This window comes from Phallusia mammillata, chromosome 4 (genome assembly GCF_965637545.1).
Source record: "Phallusia mammillata chromosome 4, kaPhaMamm4.hap1.1, whole genome shotgun sequence".
In the NCBI taxonomy this organism is placed as follows: Eukaryota; Metazoa; Chordata; class Ascidiacea; order Phlebobranchia; family Ascidiidae; genus Phallusia; species Phallusia mammillata.
Window position 1 is genome coordinate 18,910,557 of NC_137255.1, and position 20,351 is coordinate 18,930,907.

Here is a 20,351-nt window from a genome sequence, read left to right on the forward strand (position 1 = left end):
TGTTCTATTGCACTTGGATTATTCACTTCAAATCTGGAAACTTTAAACCCTTAGCATTGGTCAGGAGTAAGGACGCCATCACCTTGAGGTGATAGGCCTTAATACCGATGATTACCGGCAGTTTTTTAAATACATGCAATGAACAAGAACGACAACAAATAATAGTTTTATACAACAGTTTCTTTGTCCTTAGCCTTTCCACCGTTGTGTGTAAGAGGATGTTGTTCTGCGTTCAGAGACTTCTCTTCCTTGTTTTCTTTGTCAGCCTTTGCACTGCGACAGACTACCCGATATAGATACAACATGATGCAGGTCGATATAAACTTAACAGAGATTAGAATTCCACTGTAACTTCTGCGGTACAAGTCGTTGTCGAAAAGCTGAAAGCATAATAGAATTCATAGTATTTAATTCAAGCAGGTACGAACGATTTCTGCTGACTATGATAGTTTTAGTCAGAATCTGAACATATACCCTTGCTTTTTACAACTTTTTTTAAACCATAGGCTGTGTAGCCTACGCCCAGGAAACGATATACGTCGTGAAGTATACAGTTTGTATTTACCCTGCAATACGACCGACCACTGCAATCCGCCTTCGTCCAAAACAAACAAGCTTCGTCAATTGCGTAACCAACCAGGATTGGGGCAGGAATCCAACCCACCAATCGACCAACAAAATAAGCGATTCCGATGCCAAAAGCCTTATCAGCTGGTGTTAATGTTCTGTTGATGGCCGGGTAGGCAATAAAGCGTAAAAAATAATCTATGGTTTGATTATTGCGTTTGCAAGGAAATATTTTACGGTTTAATTTTTGTCCTAGTTGTTAGGAAATTTAAAGTTGTTTTCTGACATTTTTTTAAATAAGAAAAGCGAAGTAGCCTATATTGTTCATTTTAAACAAAGACCTAAATGAGAATGCAAATCGTTACTATTACCTCATAAGAAGCACAAACAGCGGAGTGGCCGCAGTACCAGCTATAAAGTTCATGAACGTTTTTATTCCAATAACAACCTCCGCCAAGCCCTCACACTTGCTTGTGTAACAGCGACCAATTGAAACCACCTGTTCTTCAGGGGAATTGGAAACACACGAACACAAAGTGTAGTTCTGAAAACAAATTATTGGTGTTGAAATGTATCCACGATATGCATTTAACGGGAATTCCATTTTGTGTAACATTTAACTTGATACGCTTCACGTGGGCCTGTTGCTTTTAATTCTAAAAAGAATCGTAATAGTTCTTGCAAATACAAAGTGTTAAAGTATGGTGGTTTGTCGCATAAACTAACAGTTATGCTGCCTCCCTTCTCGATCGAGTCAGTACATCCGGCAAAACAGGGGGACACGTAGGAAATCTGCCCTGGTCCACATACGGGCGTGTAAACGTTTTCATCACACTCGCATGCAGCGTTGCACTCACTCACAGGCGTGTTCTCGAGCTTTCCTGCATCTCTGCGTTGTAACAATATTGCAAAGCAAAGATTTAAATTTTCCACAAGCTACTACACAATTATACCTGGTCGGGTATGAGACAGTCAAACCAGCCATATCAATCGATTCACAGCCGACAAAGAGAAATGCAAAGAAGACTACTATGGTGCTGATGTATACTGTTAAAAGCAACCTTATTATTCCCACCTTCCCCAGTTTCCAGCGCTTAACAATAAAACTTCCCAAAACAGTTCCAAGAATCAAAAAAGGAAAGTTAATAACACCTGTGGAAAAGACGTAGGTCATGTAACAGTAGCCTAACCCGGTCTCAAACCATTGCCCGTCTTTAGTCATTTTTAATTCTAATTTATTAAAGAACAAAACGGCAACAATTTACTGGGTGACACTAAAACGCTGAATTAGGGTGAGGTTTTTATGATAGAAATCATTGTCCCGCCGAAACGCGGGAAACATTTCATATAGCCTACTACTATAAAACCTCACCCGAACCTTAATAGCAGTAACCGTCAGCAATTTAACCCGATATTCGGTTTCCGCGACGTCCAGCCATCTCTCGCGATTTAGCGTTTTAGGGTCACCCCGATTTGCTTGAGAACAGACAGTAAAATTTATTTAAGATGAAACTATAACTTACCGATAAGAAAACTGCTCGTCGCCGCCGATTTACCAAATCCCACTTCCAGGTATTTAACAATAAATGTTGATACAGAAGAGATTTTAAACATTTCGCAAGTAAATGAGGATACAACCAGCACAAACTCTATGTTACGCACAAGTTTTTTGATTGCCAGCCATATTCCACTGTAAAAAATACGTTCTAGTCAGGCAATTGTTTGTGATTTTATTAAAATTAGGTGTGACTCGGTAAAGTAAAGTCACCTTAGTTCCTTTGTAATAGCGTTTTGTTTAAAAGCTGGTTTAACGTCCAAGTCTTTTTTGTTTTCAGGAAGTGGTGGTAATTCGACATCCTTGTCCTAAACACAAAATAAAAAATAAAATGGATAAAGGTTTTGATAATAATTTTCTACGTTACAATTGGGACCAATGACGAGTAATTCACTTGAAAATATACTTGTAGGCCTGCAGTTCTATATAGCAGCGGCATCGTATACCAGGAGCATGTTTGTGCTTGTAATCACGCGTTCAAAGCGTGTTAAACACCAACTTAATGTCAGTTTGGGTGATATAACACATGCAACACTGCACAACATACGTTTGAAAACCACATTTTGGTTTGGACAACTTGTTCAGTGGCAAGCAAATATGTAATATTTTTTACACGGCGACGCAAATCCGTTAAGATATGGCCAATGTGCTGACGAAGATGCAAAGGGTTCATGACGCGTTGTTTTTGTATAGATTTTCCCTATTGATGGAAAAGTATTCGTTGTTCGTCTGTTAAAATTTTGGGCCAGCTTTGACATTGGCTAAAGTCACTTAAAAGATGTTGGATTTAGTTGAAGTCATTTGCTGCAGAGAATTTGAGTGTTTGTAAGCTTGTATCCCTATTTCGGCACATTGTCGTTCGCTTCTAAAATGTGACGCATTTTTAGTCTTAACATATTAGTTCCAAGCCTGTACACAAACTAAAAAGCAGTTAACATTCACATAAACAACATGGGTACAAGCCTTGTGAGCACCTTACCTTGTCATCATCTTTTTCCTTTTCTATTTCCTTTGGATAGAACCAAACAGGCAAACTAGAACTGATCATTAACAAAGCTGCAATCACAAACCCAAGCCACCAAGCTCCAACCCATGCAGTATGACGGGGCTCAATTGTAATAGTGTCTAACAGTAAAGACACCGATGAGTATCAAAGAAAGGATCCCATTATAAGCAAGTTGCTGTACCTGTGTCCACCCAGCCCACATCGACCCAAACTTTTAGAAACCCGGCACCAGAAACATAGCCAACCAGGGGACCAATCAGCGCAATAGACTTCATTATTCCTAAAAAACGGAATAAAATGTCAAAATCAGTTATATATACAAACGTTAACGAACGTGCACTTTTTCATACCTATGTACAAGGCCGAATTGTGTTCTGTTGCATGATCATCGACATAAGAATAGCCAAGCGGTTGTATACCGGAACCACCTATACCGTTTATTATGATCCCAACTACAATCAGTATAAAGATATTTGAGGACGCTTTGGATTCCGAGACAACCCCACAATCCACTGTGGTATTTCGACCGCTGTCATGTCATACAATATTATTAAGGAGGTTAGGCTAATATCCCGTTTCCATGGACTTTTTAAAAGTTTATGTAATTCAACATATCGTTCTGGAGAAGTATAATGGTAACACAAGATTAATTGTGTCTTTAATGTAACGCTGTAGATCAAGATATGGCGTTTTACTTAATTTTGCCCGCGCTTGGCATGTGGCCCAGGGTAACGATGTGGGGACTAAGGGGAGCCCTAGAGTATTAAGGTATGTATTTGCATAGGCCTTGGTTGGTGCTTAAAATATCGTGTTTTCAAAAAAATGTATTGGACATTTCGTAACTTCTACTAATTGCAACAATTTTTTGTTTTTTGGAATAAAAAGCAACGGCTATTTGCTATTAATGAGATTAGTTTAAATGGCATATATCAGCGACTTTGTCTTACCACTAAACGATATTTACACAGCGCACCTTGTGCTGCAAACCACTGCGTTATTGCCATCTTCGGTGGTAATGTTAACGGAAATGTCATCAAAGTGATATCGGTCTCCTATAAACTGAGGCAATGCTGATAGTAAATAGCCCATTGTCATCAACAGACAACCAAGGGCAATAATTTTCGGCCTAAAATCAAAACAAAACGTAATTATATTTTCTGTAGCAGTGTTTTGGGCAAATGGGGATGCAACAATTTAAAATATTTATTGGCCAAAAAATTAACAGTGCAATTATTTGATTAAACATGTCTAACTTTGACCGGATCATGTAACCTGTTGTAGCGTTGCCCGAAGTAGCTCACAAACAACATCACGGTCAAATTGCCAATCTGTGCTCCAGTTGCAATAACAGCGGAAATTGTACTGGAAAGTTGATATCTTCGTTCAATGGTTGTGAGCACACTTTTGGTATAAGCGCCGCAGTAAATCTGTAATCGTTAAACCAATACATGCATATGCATATTATTTAGTTTTATAGGCCTAAACATACTGTTTATAAAACCATGTTTTTCTTTATTTTGCATCCTGTTGTTTCTTACTTTCTTTGTGTGTGTTTTTTGAAAAAATATTTGTTATTAAATTACAATTTACAACACTATCTTAAGAGATTCAATCTCCACCAAATATCCGAATGTATACCTATAGGCTACATGCAATTCGTCTAACAAAGATTATTCAACCCACCTGAGTGAAACCGATTAACCCGATCCAAATAGCGAACGTTCTTGGGGAGAAAAAGCACTTATTGCAACCCATGGTTAGGCTACACCTCACTTGACAAATGCTTCTTTTGTAATGTGGAATTATAGGCACAACAAATTGAAATCCTGGAAACTTGTTTGAACAACCAATAGCCTTTGAAAGTAGCTGATCTTGTCCATCTGCTTTTATACGCCTTGAACTTGGTGAGTTAAAAATTAATTTGCTCGCATGGCCAAATGTGTGTCTTAACTAGTGGTGCATAGAAGTTTTGGTTGGAACATTTTGGCGAACTGTGCCGTTTAGGCGATATGATCTAAATCTATAGTTTTACAATCAATCCATAGCAGCGTAACAAAAAAGGAATTTTCGTCTTCACAAACATGGGCCACATTGCCGTACTATTTTTTATTGTGAAGCTTTATAGGCCTACTAAAAAAGTGTGTTGAACCGTTGTAACGGACAGTAACGCTCCCCAATAGCAAAAACTTTTCCCGCCGTTGTAACCCGTGACCTATACGTTCATTGTGACGACATAACTGCCAACTTTATGTGCGTCCTGCTTTCTCGGTTTCTTGTCTCTGCACGTGTAGCCCAGTCATTGTTTCAGCAGTATCTAAGTCTGTGGTGTTGTATTAAACTTTGCTGAGGTGGATAATTTTATGTTATATAAGGTAAATTGTTTGGACTGTTTGTAATTGTGACGTTTTGATTCTTTTTGAATAAGGTGGTAAAAAATCCGTTTTAAATCACTGAAAATAAAGTGCATCTGAAACCGGCTATCTTATTTTGCCAGTCATGAGATTGTAAGGTAGAATTAGTATAAGGCTTGAATTCTACATCATTTAAAACGGTTTTGCTTTGCTGGGGCAATAGTCCTCAGAGAAATGTCTGATGAAAGAGAAAATGTTCCTTCTACATCGCAGGAACTGTTTGACGTGATTGATGTTGTCAGGCAAGAACCAGCTAATGAAGGCGTCCAATCTGTTAAAGCAGGGGTCACCAAACTACGGCCCATTTCATCCGGCCCGCGACCACATTTTATGGTTTCCAAATCATATTGATGACTTTGTGACATTCAAAAATTGAACTACTTCACACGAAAGTTTTCCTGTCGCGATATGTAGAATAATATTACCTAGTTTCGTGGAATTACAACTCCCAGGATTGATCCAAAGTCAGCAGTTTGTTACGTCACAGACAAGATTACATGTGTCATTTGTGCGCAAACAATTGCCTTTTTTGTTACTTGTGACGTAATATACAAGCATTGCTCGTAAGAGACGACCTTTGTAGTTTATAGGTCGCATCACCAGATTTTAAATGGGTTTGTAGAAAGACCATATCTTGGCGCACCTAGAAAAATCGCCTCGCGGATTAAGTTTGGAAAGGCGGCGCCAGGGCATGTAATCTATGCGGCCCGCGCGAATTACTTTTAAACTTATCCGGCCCGCAGTGAAAAAAGTTTGGTGACCCCTGTGTTAAAGGTTCTGTGCGAAGTGTCAAGAGCACTGCCAGTGCGCGTGTTCGCCGTGAAGCCGAAGCTGCAGCATTGAGGCTGGAACAACTTAAACGGCGAAGTGCTCTTAGGTCCAAGCGGTGGACATGGAACTGGAACTGAAAGCCAGAAAACAAAATCTGGACATGGAACTGGAAGCCAGAAAACAAAATTTGGAAACGGAGTTGGAGCTAGACAAAGCCCAAGAAGAATTCGAGTTGGCCGAGTTTGCTGCTGATACAGTAAGCGAGTTTGACTCATGTGAGTCTTCACATGGATGGGATCATACCCCGATCAAAAAGCCTAACCCTGTAGTGCTAGTGGAACACGCAAAGGTTTCTGCAAAGGCACAGGACTACAATCAGGAAGTAACGCCTAACATTTATAAGCATACAAAGGCGTTAACACGTGCCCAAAATGAACAACCATCGAAAGCTATTTCAGAACGAACAACGAATGTGAACTCGACAGACAAACCACTTGCGCCAGCCAAGTCACAGGTTTCTGTCGGGCCTTCTCGAGTCCTCCCAGCGAAGGCAGAGGGATTTGGTCCTGTGGTTGCCACCTGCGCAGAAGCCACTGGGGCCGGCACATTTCAAAAGGAGCATAAATATGCAACAATAAAACCTTGCCCTCATGGTCCACCGGCGACCACTGAGAATTGGTATGTAATTGCAGAAGCTATAAAACAAGGTTTCAATTTACCGAAACTGCCATGAAGTACGACGGCGACCCGGTGAACTATCACAAGTTTATGAACGACTTCGATCGGCAGATAAACAAGGCGTATTTATCTGATGCTGAGAAGCTGGGATATCTCTGTGAATTTTGCACTGAAAATGCTCTGACCAACATTTTGGAATGCAAAAGCATGCCTCCCGAATTAGGATACAGGGAGGCATTGGATATACTCCACAGGAGACATGGGAGATTAGACCTTGTAGTAAGAGCGCATATGGACAGATTGACGCAACGCCCACAATTAAAGGATAGCGACTTCCAGGGCTTGCAACAGTTTCGTGCACAAGCTGCAGAAAGTTACAAGTTATTCAGTCAATGGGACTGTAAATACACGCTCGATCTGCCTCAAAATGTTGAGGCCGTTGTGCAGCGCTTGCCGCAGAGGGCAATTAGACGGTTCATCACTAAATCATCTGAACTTCGTTTGCGAAATCAACCAGTGACCTTTCAAGCGTTGTTAGATCTTTTGGAATTGTTGGTAGAGGACACTCTATCGCCAATGATGAGGTTTATTTCCGACGAGGAATGCAAGTCGCAAGGACAAGTTACCCACAAGGGCAAGTTCCCGGATCGAGTTACAACTACATACTCGCTAGTGTCAGATGAAGAGTCATTTGTGGATTACGACGCACCAGGACGGACGCCTACATGCCCCGAATGCGGGTCGTCACATTTTTTGTGGAAATGTGAGGCTTTTAGGAGCCGACCAGTAAAGGAACGTTATGAGCTAGTGCATCCTAACAAACTGTGCTTCAATTGTTTTCGTCCCGAGCATTGTGCGGACAAATGTTTGTCCAAATATGTATGCCGTGTAGACTCCTGCGGGAAAAGGCATCACACGCTATTGCATTGGGCGCACCCTTCGCGCTTATCTGTACAATCTTCTAGCGATCCAGCGGAAGTTGACGGGGCCGGTTTGCCAGGAATATCCGCTGCGACACTGCAGACTCATTCTGTACGACTTAAGGTCGTGCCAGTTACTGTTTTGGATAAGAATTGTAAACCCCATTTCACACATGCCTTTCTTGACGACGGATCAGACACGTCATTGTGCTCTGCAGCATTGGCCAAGAAACTAGGGCTAAGCGGTGTGGAAGACAACTTGACAATTACTACCGTAAACGCAGTCGCAAAGTTTCGCTGTCCGTACAAGGCCTGAACGATGGCGCTTGTTTTATGTTGAAAAGTTTAAGGGTCGTCCCCAAGTTACCCAACCTACAAGGCAGCATTCCTACTGTTGATGATATTAAGCGGTATCCACATATTCGAAATCTCAAATTATCTTTAATAAACTGTCCAGATGTGGACTTGCTCATAGCAGCCGATGTTTACGAGGCTCACGAGCAACACGAGGCTGTACGTGGCTCTCGTGGCGACCCTGTTGCTATTCGCACTGGTTTGGGCTGGTGTTTGTTCGGCCCCGAAAGAAAATATGACATCAGACACACGAGTGTAAATTACATACACGCTAACACAAAACTACCTGATCAGTTATACAGTATTGACTTTCAAGATAGAGGTTCAAGTGACCTTGGACTTTCACTTAAACACAAACGAGTTCTTTCAAATACAGAATACAGTGTCACTAGAGTGAACGGACATTACCAGATTTTGCCTTGGAAATTGCCCTTACCGGTTCTGTCCTATGACAGAAGCTTGGCAAAACGACGCCTGTCACACTTAAAGCGTCGTTTCCACAAGTATACCGAACCGCTTGGAAAATACTGGGAAAAGATACAGGATTACTTGAGACAGGGATTTGCTCCGGGAATCCTTTCAGGTAGTTTGAAATGTACAAAACAAACACGGAATATACCACACCACGCGACGGGTGGCAAATTTCGAATTCTTTTCGATTGTTCCGCTTCCTACGATGGAACATTATTAAATGACAAGTTGCTACAAGGGTCTTACCGTACCAAAGGACTTGTCGTAGTGTTTTCGATGATTAGTAAGGTCTCCGACCCGCTTGGATTTATCCAGCCATTTCTGCTTTCTATAAAACAGCTAATGCATAGTCTGTGCAACCAGCAACTGGATTGGGACAACCCACTTTCCGAAAGTGCGATCGAGCATTGGAATCTTTTGATACTGCGTTGTTACAAACCTCCCAACGTAGTCTTCGTATCAACACAGCTGCTCTGTTTTTGCAATGCTTGCAAGACCGGGTTAGGTGCGGTGTGTTATCTTTGCTTTGTTGATTCAATCAGGTATATTCACTGTTCATTGATGTTTGGAAAATCTGGTGAGGCCCATGCAAGGCCTGTCGCATTGCCGCATCTGGAAGGCGCTGCGGTAACTGCTGTTAAGATAAGGAGAATGCTTGTTCCAGAACTGGACCGTTTCCTTACCCCAGACAAGTTCGCCACTGCTGACGACTACCGGGGAACGCTGCGTACGGTTGGGTGGCTGCCAGATACGTTTGGAAGAGGTGACTTCGCGACTACCAGCCAATTTTATGGGTACGACCAACGAAGAGCTTTGGGGCCGTGACCTGGTTTTGGTCGCGTACAAGATGAACCCCCCCCAGCTGCCTGACCAAAAGGCATTGTGGTGGTGGTGTGCCCTGATAGCGAAGGAGCTGTCAGAAGTGTTCGCGTTCGCACCGCGAGAGCTGTATATACGCGCGATATTCGCAAGCTGTGCTTACTTGAGGCAGCGTAACTTTGTTGTGTTTCGTTTCTGTCCTCCTGTTGTTGTGTGTAAATAACTTTGTCTCCACGTTCGTTATTTAGGGGCCGGTATGTAACGGACAGTAACGCTCCCCAATAGCAAAAACTTTTCCCGCCGTTGTAACCCGTGACCTATACGTTCATTGTGACGACATAACTGCCAACTTTATGTGCGTCCTGCTTTCTCGGTTTCTTGTCTCTGCACGTGTAGCCCAGTCATTGTTTCAGCAGTATCTAAGTCTGTGGTGTTGTATTAAACTTTGCTGAGGTGGATAATTTTATGTTATATAAGGTAAATTGTTTGGACTGTTTGTAATTGTGACGTTTTGATTCTATTTGAATAAGGTGGTAAAAAATCCGTTTTAAATCACTGAAAATAAAGTGCATCTGAAACCGGCTATCTTATTTTGCCAGTCATGAGACTGTAAGGTAGAATTAGCATGAGGCTTGAATTCTACAACCGTCATAAAGTTTTTTTGTTTATTATGGCAGTACAAATGTAAAGACAAAATGCTGTTTTTAAAAAATTGGCGTTTTGCTTGTTTTTGTAAATATCCAGTTTATTGATTGATATTAATTGATAGCGATGTCGGGGACACTTTTTTCCAGATCAGTGTCGGGGAGTCATCTGTGTTTATATTTCTATGGCGATGGTAAGCAAAGAGATTTGCACAAAGTAATTAAAAATTTTTGGGCAATTTTATTAAAAATATACTTTACAAATAAAATTATAATTTTGTGTTGGATTTAAAATTAAGTTTTTTGAGACATTTATGTTAAAGAACATTAAGTTCGATCCAATGTCGTTTTAAATTTGATTTGTGAGAAAACTATGTTTTATTTTGATTGAAATAAATCTGTTTAACTATCACAAGTAAATATATTAACTTTTATTGCGTAGTTCCTGTAACGTTACTATTTTTTTTAAAAACCACGCCTGTTCCCCAGTATCCATAACAAAGAACGTCACGCATCAGGTGAACCGGAAACTAATGACGTTGTTACGTCATAAATTGAGGTCTTGTCCAACAGTTTTTTGTTCAACGGCTCCAGTCTCTTGGTGAAAGACTCTTTGTCAAACTGGAAGGACAGGTTGGTAGATTTGTTAATTAGCGACTTTGTTCATGTTTTTGTTAAGGCTGTTATCGAAACAAGGAAGCGTTTTCGCACCCTTAGGTTTTTGTGGAAATATGAAAAGGCGTTTCTTTGACTAGTCTCGTATCCAATAAGATGTGATGTAATTTTATTATGTATTAGACTTTAATTTTATTATGCCAAGTATTTTGTGCGGTTTGTATTTGCTGAAGTTAGTTTACCTTGTTAAAAGTTGTTGTAAGCCCCCTGTGGCATTTATGAGAACAGAACACTGTTCCAAAATTTCCTCTTGTTCATGATGTATTGAGAGCAAAAAATGCGAGTGTTTTGGCTTAGGTACCATGTATTCCCCCGTATTTAACATGTGACTTTATTTCAAAAAAGATAAAACCCATAAGGGTCCACATACAAATTTTGTCACCATTTTCGGTTTTGTAACACATTGAGCCATTGACTTTGTAAGTTTATAGTTAAAGCTTATAGATTGTACACGTTTTGTTTTAACAATTCTGTTAAAGTCTTAGCACAGCACATGTCCCTTTATATTTATTTATTTTTTCTGGTCAAGGTTGTGGTTGTTCTAACAAAGACTGTAATTGTATCTCAACATGCATTAAATTGTTTTTTGTCAGTAACATGGCTGTTAACTGTTTAAGATAACAATTTGATAAAGACAAAGGTGTATTTACTGTATATTTGTCAGTTCATTCAGATTTTGATCATGTTATAATCTTAACATATTGTGAAATCCAAAAAATTTGTTGGTAATATTTTCCAACTATTTTCCAACTATTTTGAATGCTGCAAAGCCACAAATTTACATTCAAGACATACCAATGTTTTATTCACCGAAACAGTACACCACAATACCACCTTTTGGTAATATTTTGGTTTTGTATAAAACAGAATCAGTTAACTATTCATTGTCTTCATAAAATGCTTACCATTACTTGCATTTCATTGTGTAAGTGACAGACAGTTCATCTTATAGGGCGTGTATCTTAGCCTAGTCCAGTTTTGTCTGGAAATTCAGTTTCTGCCCAAACCTTGTGTGTCTGGTTTGGTGCATATCTAAACTATATTTATCTCATATATACTTGTTGCAAAGTCAAAGTTTAAATGAATTCATGAGCTTTAAGGGTTAAGCTGATTTTTTTTAATGTGTTGTATTTTACCAAAGGGTGACTTTTTTTACTTGCAATTGCCTAATAGACTAACCATATAATTGTTAAATAATAATAACCCATACTTGTTTCAAATCTGGACTTCTATCTAAAAAGTGACTCAGATGAGAGTGTACTGTAACCGTTTTTAATTTGTCTGCCCTTATTAGGCAATAACTGACCTTATGACATTAGTAACCTCTCTGTGCTGTATTTTACTGATGACATTACCAAGTAAAATGCATAAATTTTGCTTTGCCAAGTTGTGTTTTTTGGCACAATTTATAGAGGTAATATTTTACAGGAAATTTGGTATTTTTTCTGACTTGCAGACTTTAAGTACACTAATTGTATTAAACCATGTTTATTATGAAATTGTCAGCTATGTTAATGCCGCCTGAATATCTTTATGTTCAAACTGATGACCTTTAAAAATGAATATGGGCATATGGTAAACCATTGTTATTCACTGATTTTGTGACATGCCATGACACCTAGCCATCCATTAGAGTCACATAAACATTGGATGGTCAATCATTTACTAATTTTTGGCATATTTGTCTTCACGGTGCAACTCAATAAACACTAGATAAAGCTTCTGCCCTTCTTTCAACAGTAAAAAATATGATTAATACATCATAGTTATAATGGCTTTATACATGAAAAATTTGGGACGAACATAGCAAATTGGCTTCTAGGGGCAAAACAAGACAAGTAAAAGTGCAACAAGAACCTGGATGTATTTGAGGACTGCTTAGGTGCATATGACATCATTACAATGCCCCCAAAGGAGAATTAACAATGGTCTTTTTAAATTATACATGAGCTTTTGTTCTGTTCAGCAAAATCAAGCTGTCAAAAGCCTAACAACCCAATACAAAACTAAATTGTATTGTTTTAAGTGTTACATCTTTAACTGAGTAAAATGTTTGGGGTAAATTTAATCCCTAATACATAAATGTATGGCTCAAATGTGAAAGTCATGTAACACAGTTTTTTATGAGGTACTGTGTTGTTGTAACAGCCTGATAAAACTTTTACATCTAGTTCAATACCGCTTTTTAGTTGTACCTTATAAAGTGTGATTCAAGCAGCTTTTTTGAATATCAACTAAAACTATTTTTTGTGCTGTTAAACACTTTTTGATAATGTAAGAAACTGTACTGGTGCCTGAACTGTATGAAAATTGCTTACTTGTTTTGGTCGTCAAAATTAAACCTTAAAATAGCACCAAAACTAGACCATGTAAAACCTTGATCTGTCACTCCCTTTACTGGTTGTTGTTTTCAAATTAATTGCTGGTGGTAGAGGCGTATGAAGTCAGTACTTGCATGTTTTGTTGGATATAAATACTAAAGGTGTTTTTTAAGGTGCCAGCAAGTAGAACCACAATTAACTAATCCTAGGCAAAACTTGATCTGGTACCAAACATGGCTAGTTCCAGCAGTTCAAAAAGTGAATTTATCGTCGGAGGGAAATACCGCCTTGTGCGAAAAATTGGAAGTGGATCATTTGGTGATATTTACTTGGGAATAAATATTGCCAATGGAGAAGAAGTTGCTGTTAAGTTGGAATCACAGAAAGCTAGGCACCCACAACTTCTCTATGAAAGCAAAGTGTACAAAATCTTACAGGCTGGAGTTGGCATTCCTCACATTAGATGGTATGGCCAAGAGCGTGATTACAACGTCCTTGTCATGGACCTCCTTGGTCCAAGCTTGGAAGATTTGTTCAACTTTTGCTCCAGAAGATTCACGATGAAAACAGTTCTGATGCTGGCCGATCAGATGATAAGCAGAATTGAATATGTCCACAACAAGAATTTTATCCATAGAGACATTAAGCCTGACAACTTCCTCATGGGAATTGGTCGTCACTGCAACAAGCTCTTTCTCATTGACTTTGGCCTGGCTAAAAAATATAGAGACAGTCGCACACGCCAGCATATTCCTTATCGGGAGGATAAAAATCTCACTGGCACAGCTAGATATGCTTCTATCAATGCTCATCTTGGAATTGAGCAAAGTCGCCGTGACGACATGGAATCCCTTGGATATGTCTTGATGTATTTTAACCGCACCTCATTGCCATGGCAAGGTCTGAAGGCTGCCACCAAGAAACAAAAGTATGAAAGAATCAGCGAAAAGAAAATGTCTACACCAGTTGAGGTAAGCATGCACACACAACTGCTAGTCCATGCACAATTTAGGCGTGTACAAAACATAGTAAAATCGCTATGCATTAAAGGTAGGCCAGTTTAAATAGGCAACTGTGGTATGTGTTTGTGATGCTCGCATTATATTTGCACTGATATAATGTAGTGTTATAAGATAATGGCAACAATGGTATACTTTAACTTCTAACATTAACATAAATGGTTACTTTTGTATAAAATAGTCAGTTTGTCATTTTTTTCAGCTTTTACATTAAGTCCAAGTAACCATTGCTACATTCCATGTGTTTAAACAGGTTTTTGTAGTTTTTAGTACAATTGTGTGGATTTTTAACTTGCATAGCAGAATAATCTAGTGCCCCACAAGCTGTGCTTGTCTTACTTTTCAATCAATATATCAATCAAGGTTTAACAATGGTAGCAGCTGTTCCACAACATAGTAGGCTTTGGAAAATTTTACTAAATTTATAACACCTTTACAAATAAACAAGGAAAAAAATCTAAAGGAGAAAATGAAAATCAGTTGATTTACTTTTTATAAATAGAATAACATTTCTTGGTAGCCATATGAACTAGTGATTGATGCTTTGAAATATTTAGACATTATCCTTTTTAGGTGTTGTGCAAAGGATTTCCTGCAGAGTTTGCCATGTATCTGAACTACTGCCGTGGACTGCGCTTTGAAGAGGCTCCAGATTACATGTACTTGAGACAGGTGGGCATTTGTGCTGTATTGTCATCTATGACCTGTGCCCCTGGGCAATGGTGATGATGTGTTTACATGCTTGACCTTAAATTTTTTCTCCGTATTCTCACAGCTTTTCCGCATCCTTTTCCGGACCCTAAACCACCAGTATGACTACATCTTTGACTGGACCATGCTAAAGCAGAAAGCAGCCGCTGCCGCCACTTCATCCACTGTGACACCCACCGGCCCTACCAAGCACAATGCCCAGCACACATCACATCATCACCATGTTTCCACCCAGGACAAGTCGCGGCCAAAGGCCTACTAGAAGTATTGTAACTTTCTTTCAGGTTATTTTTTGGGTATGGTAGTGTAAAGTCATTCTACTGACTCCAATCTTTTTGAAACAATGGTTTGCATTTACTTAATTTCTGTTAATCCACACTGTTGCATGTTTGTATTTATCGTTCATAACAAGTTAATAAATGTGCTACTTGAATGTTGTTTGGGTCAAATGCTAATTTCAATTGGTCATGGTAAGAGTTGAGGCGACACTTTCCTTCTTTCTTTGTGTTTTATGTACATTGTCATTTGTTAAACTGTACCTGTAAGTAACCTTGTAACGTTAGGTTTTTATTCATTTATTTGTGGTCAGTTCTGGCTGATGTTACTTGTTTCAGTTTTTTCTAGTCTTCGATTCGGCAAACTGTTCTATAGCATAAAAGTTTTTAAGAGTGTGACAAGGCCTATGGATAACATTTGACTTGCAGGTTTTGTTTATCCTTTGTACAGAAGTGATTGGGTCAAATGGATATTGCCTGTAGTGTTGATTGGAAATTGACACATCTGTTGTTAAGTTTGGGCGAACAAAAACGGACGATTAAGCGATGTTTTATGTCCTTGTTGGTTTATGCTTGGTGGCATTTTAATTTGTTAACACACGACCTTGTAATTGTGTGGGTTGATTAAGCTAATCCCATTCACTGAGGAACGAATTTTCATTAAACAACGTCCGGCAAGTGGCACTAATGTGATACTGGTTTTAAGCCCGACTTAATTCGACAAAACTACAGGGCCGTTATGGTCATGTCGCCTTTGCATTAAGTGCCTGCCACAAGAACCACTGACAACACAGTTTTTACGACTCTGCAAGAACCGACAACGTTTTGTGTGATGTTTTACGATGCTGTCGCCAATACAAAACCAAGTGACAACGAAATGACCATTTTTGGTAGCGCACCGGCCAGTATTGTTTTGAAAAGATTGTCCATTGTTCAGTCGTTGCGCTGTAGGCCTCCGTCCAATAAGTTCGGTTGACTTGTCTCCAGGAGGGTTGGTGCGCCTTTTGTTTGACCGTGCGCAGTTCGGTGCCAATCGATAAGCAAATTATTAAGTGCCAGCGGTACCCGGGAGACACGTATTGTGTGACGTCACTATCCACCCACACACCCACAATTACGCGTTGAATTATTTCGGCCTTTGGTGGAAAATTGCAGTTCCAGTCGAAACAGCCCACTCTGTGCGGGAAGATTTGTTGTTTGCTGTCAGCACTTCACCACACGGACCGGCCTACGTGCCAGTCACAAGACAACAAGGTGTTTATTTGCGTGGGTTAAACTCGACTTGCAGATCAAAGCTTATCAGTCACTTGTCAATGTGCAACTTGTTGAAAGCCGGTATTCTGTTGCAATTAACCAGTCTATTCAATGAATGATGCAATTTTATCAGCCTTTGTCCGTTGAATACCTACTGAAAGCATAGCGCTTTGTTGCTCGTGCTTCAGTTAGGTGGGCAGGGGCCAGCGAAAATCGACGTCCAAGGCAGAACAAACGCTTGCGGTCTCGAGAGACCAAGCGTTCCTCCACGCCTAAATGACTTTCACGGAGGGAGGTCACTTGACACGACTGAAAATTTCCTACGACGCCCTGAGATGCCTGGCGTGTTTAGTGGCCGGTGTCAGTTACAGGATTTTTAAAGATCCGCCTGGCACATACACAATGGACGGCATGAAAAATGTTTGTTCGCCGCCCAGCACTAGCGCTTGTGAACATCGAGCTACAGCCAGGCACTAATGCGTCGCCATCGCTACGTGTTTATTGTAGTCACGCGATGTCTGATGACAAACAGCTGACGTACAGGACTGGCTGGCATTGTGTAACAGCAGTAAGCGTTGTGCATACATATTCCAATTACTCGATGAACTGGCAATTCGTCTGTGGCGGTTTGTCGTCCCGAGGCAGTTTTTTTAAAAGCGCCAACAAAGGCGTGATGACGCATTGCTATGACACCGGCGGCAGCAAGTGCGCTTCAAGTTGGTTCGCGACGCTTGTTAAGAGCTGTCGGGAGAATACGATTTGGTAATTGTCTGTTGAATCCTATTTTTCTACCAGAACAAAATATAACCTCACAGCGCGTCACATCTATATAATTAACCTTTTCAACCGCAACAATGTGTTTTTGAAAAACCTGTTAAGCAACAATCGATTCCTAATCGGGTACCGCCATTTTCAAATTTGTAAATTTTTTTCAAAGTATATTTTAAGTTTCTAAAAATCACGTTTTTAATGTCTATTTGGGAATGAGTTAAACTTCGTTCAATGCGGTGCAATATCTACAAGTAAGAATTTCGATGTAACTGAATCGCGTCACATTTCGTTGAAAGGCGACACTCCCAGCATTCGCCGCCCCTGGGGCTATAAACCGACGAGTCGTCGACACAATACCCTTGAAAGCCTAATTATCAACAGACGTGTGGAAGTAATCACGACCTACGACAGTCGCTTGAGACCTGGAGGCTTTTGTGTCTGGTTTATAATTTGCCTGACGTATAAGTCGAAGAGATCTTCGGTTTAAGAAATCAAACCTATTTATACACTACACATATGACAATACGAACGAATCCACACCAATACTTTGTGGACTCTATAAGCCGCAGACCTCTTTATCCTGTGACACCACATTTTAAAGAAGTTGGCGACAGTTATAACAGTTTATTGTTTGCCCCTTTCTTCGAAATAAAAGCCACGGTCGGAAGGAATGAAGTGTTTCTCGCAATAGGCTATACAATACAAAAGCATTACATAACTTACTGAAGGGTGTCCTTGGGGAATATTTTATCTCAGCCTAAAACATTCAAATTTGTTTTCTTTGGTTTATCTGTAAACCAATCACTTCTCGCTGGTCCAAATGACTCATCTTGTTTGACTGGAAATGGTCCCTGCAGACGTGTTGCTGTTTAGACGACCAGAAAGATAGCGGTTTACTCAATTAAATTTTGGGGGATCGAAGCGTTGCTGTTTCCAGTTTTCAAAGATTTACGTGGTCCAGAAAATAATAAAAGGTCGCGTACAAACTAACCGCTAAGTATTACAAAGCACCTTTACAAGTGTGTCAATTAAGTTATCAGTAAATTCCATCTTTAGTTCGTTCGACTACGGCAATTTATGATCTAACATATTCGGGTGATTGGCCGCAATCGGCTAACTGGCTCCAGCCCCAGCCCGGTTATTCAGTCTGCGGCGAGTACATATATCTATTTTAATGATATTCCGGTCGGTTCCGAATGTGTTTTGTGGGAACAGGGGACTCGCATGGCAAAGGAATGGCAGAAAGAAGGCTCGGCCGAAGACCAAGCTTCGAAACGCCATGTTTGGCTAAGATACGAATGCTGGGTATGACGTCACTAAATTAGGTTAACTGTTACATATCATGATCGTAATAGGTCTGTAAACATTCTCAGGTGCTCTGTTTTGTAAGCCAGTGTTGTCCATTTAACAGATCAACTAAACTGCTACAACTTGAGGTCAAGATTACAATAGCGATTATTAGTCTTACCAGGACCAATGAACGTCCAGATATAATCATCTCGTTGCAAAATTGATGTGGATCGATTGCTTGGTTTTTATGATTAGGGATAAAGAAAATATGGACATTTACATACATCCCAAAATGCTTGACATCATGTTAGTGTGAGACGGGCCTAAAGATTCTGCCTCACGAAAAATGACGCCAAAACAACTTTGCCCTAACACGTGTTCAACCTTTTTATGCACTGTCTTGTTAGTATTTGGAAGGTTTTAAATGGAAACAAATGTCAGGTATTTGAAAACCCTACTGGCAGCAAACACTTCACATAATACAACAACGCTTATCCGAAAACACTGATCACATATTTTTAACGTCGGTCACTAGATGTCGGTGCAAATACATCAGCTGTTCTGACGTCACTGTTACGCTCGACTGGTTAAATGCTCGCATGAACAGCGATGGTTTTGTACTGTTATGCAACTAGGTCATACCTGTTATCTTCATTTGAGCGATTATAGAACGGTGACTATATGTTTACAGGTAAACAAATAATAAAGCGCTTTTCATGTGACACGTAGTAAACGAAAGTCGAGTGGTTAGACTGCAAATTAGAAAGGATTTCGTCAAACATTAATGGTAATATCTTCTACAGAATCTAAAGGTGATATGCATAAATCTCATAAAATAGTGTGTAAATGCTGGGCAGTTTTGTTGCATACAAAACCACATGGATCTGATTGCTTTACAAAAAGTCTGCAAGCTCTTAGCAAAAGACAATTGTATGGAGTATCTTTAAAAAGAACTGAAATATTAATATTTGGTAGTGAAAAAACTGCAAGATGGTTTTCATCAGCTGTAGAGTCCAAAAACTACTACGATGTGTTGGGTATTAGAAAGGAATCAACCCTAAAAGAAATAAAATCTGCGTTTTATGAAAAATCTAAGCTACTTCATCCAGATACAAATGTTGATGCAGGAGATGCTCACATTCAAGCTTTTATTGAACTTAAATCAGCCTATGAAATTCTCAGTTGCAATCCCACTCGTGCTGAATATGACAATTATTTAACCTCATTAGAAAAATCGAAGTTAAGTTTTGATGAATGGAAGTTGACTTACAAAACAGATCATCGGAGCACTGTAGGTAAACAGTACAAATCAGAACATGATTCACAATGGCATGAAGGAAGCGATATGCAGTGGAAAGATTTTACCATTTGGGACTTGTGTTTGGTTTTGATTCTCATCGGGATGGTGGTCTTCGTTATTCGAACCGAAGATAAACTTAAACATATTCGCCACTTTCGAACTAAAATGCATGAATCAAAATATGATCAAAGAGCAATTAATCATTTGGTTTTGCCTGCGCATATTCGAAAAGGTGCTGAGCATAAAGAGTCACTGAAAACAAGTGAGCCCACTGAAGAAAAGGTTTTTGATGAAATTCGACGCACTGGTCAGGTTTCAGATGATGCAATACAAGCTTTAAAAGATACCAAAGACAATTGTAGTGACAAGAATGGTGCAACAAAGATAAATCTTCAAACCTGGTCATAACTAATGTTTTATGTTGTGTTTTCAAATGTCACTGTGACTCTATGTTGTTGGTTGATAAGCTTTTACTCTTTGCAATGTGTTCTCTGTTCTAAGCAACTGAATAAAGAATTGTTTCGAACCCTATGTCTACA

General features: G+C 39.6%; 4 protein-coding genes across 4 annotated transcripts; 3 read left to right on the top strand and 1 right to left on the bottom strand.

The window, feature by feature from the left end:
• Nucleotides 1-167: 167 nt before the first annotated feature.
• On the bottom strand, nt 168-4,883 carry LOC145223575 (solute carrier organic anion transporter family member 3A1-like). Its single transcript, XM_080089980.1, has 13 exons — nt 4,812-4,883; nt 4,401-4,555; nt 4,102-4,254; nt 3,479-3,657; nt 3,310-3,408; nt 3,102-3,247; nt 2,336-2,430; nt 2,091-2,257; nt 1,521-1,719; nt 1,294-1,456; nt 939-1,111; nt 566-725; nt 168-380 (listed from the first exon to the last, which is right to left on the bottom strand). Exons 1-13 carry the CDS (start codon nt 4,881-4,883, stop codon nt 168-170), a joined length of 1,974 nt encoding a protein of 657 aa, XP_079946106.1.
• Nucleotides 4,884-7,039: 2,156 nt separating this feature from the next.
• LOC145223576 (uncharacterized) lies at nt 7,040-8,224 on the top strand. The gene has a single exon (XM_080089981.1). The coding sequence runs from the start codon at nt 7,040-7,042 to the stop codon at nt 8,222-8,224; it is 1,185 nt and encodes a 394-aa protein (XP_079946107.1).
• A 5,117-nt stretch (nt 8,225-13,341) lies between these two features.
• Nucleotides 13,342-16,075, top strand: LOC145224069 (casein kinase I). The gene is made up of 3 exons (XM_080090499.1): nt 13,342-14,163; nt 14,785-14,883; nt 14,987-16,075. The coding sequence occupies exons 1-3, from the start codon at nt 13,426-13,428 to the stop codon at nt 15,182-15,184; spliced, it is 1,035 nt and encodes a 344-aa protein (XP_079946625.1). The 5' UTR covers nt 13,342-13,425; the 3' UTR covers nt 15,185-16,075.
• A 3,102-nt stretch (nt 16,076-19,177) lies between these two features.
• LOC145224070 (uncharacterized) lies at nt 19,178-20,343 on the top strand. The gene has a single exon (XM_080090500.1). The coding sequence runs from the start codon at nt 19,297-19,299 to the stop codon at nt 20,218-20,220; it is 924 nt and encodes a 307-aa protein (XP_079946626.1). The 5' UTR covers nt 19,178-19,296; the 3' UTR covers nt 20,221-20,343.
• The last annotated feature ends 8 nt before the right edge of the window (nt 20,344-20,351 follow it).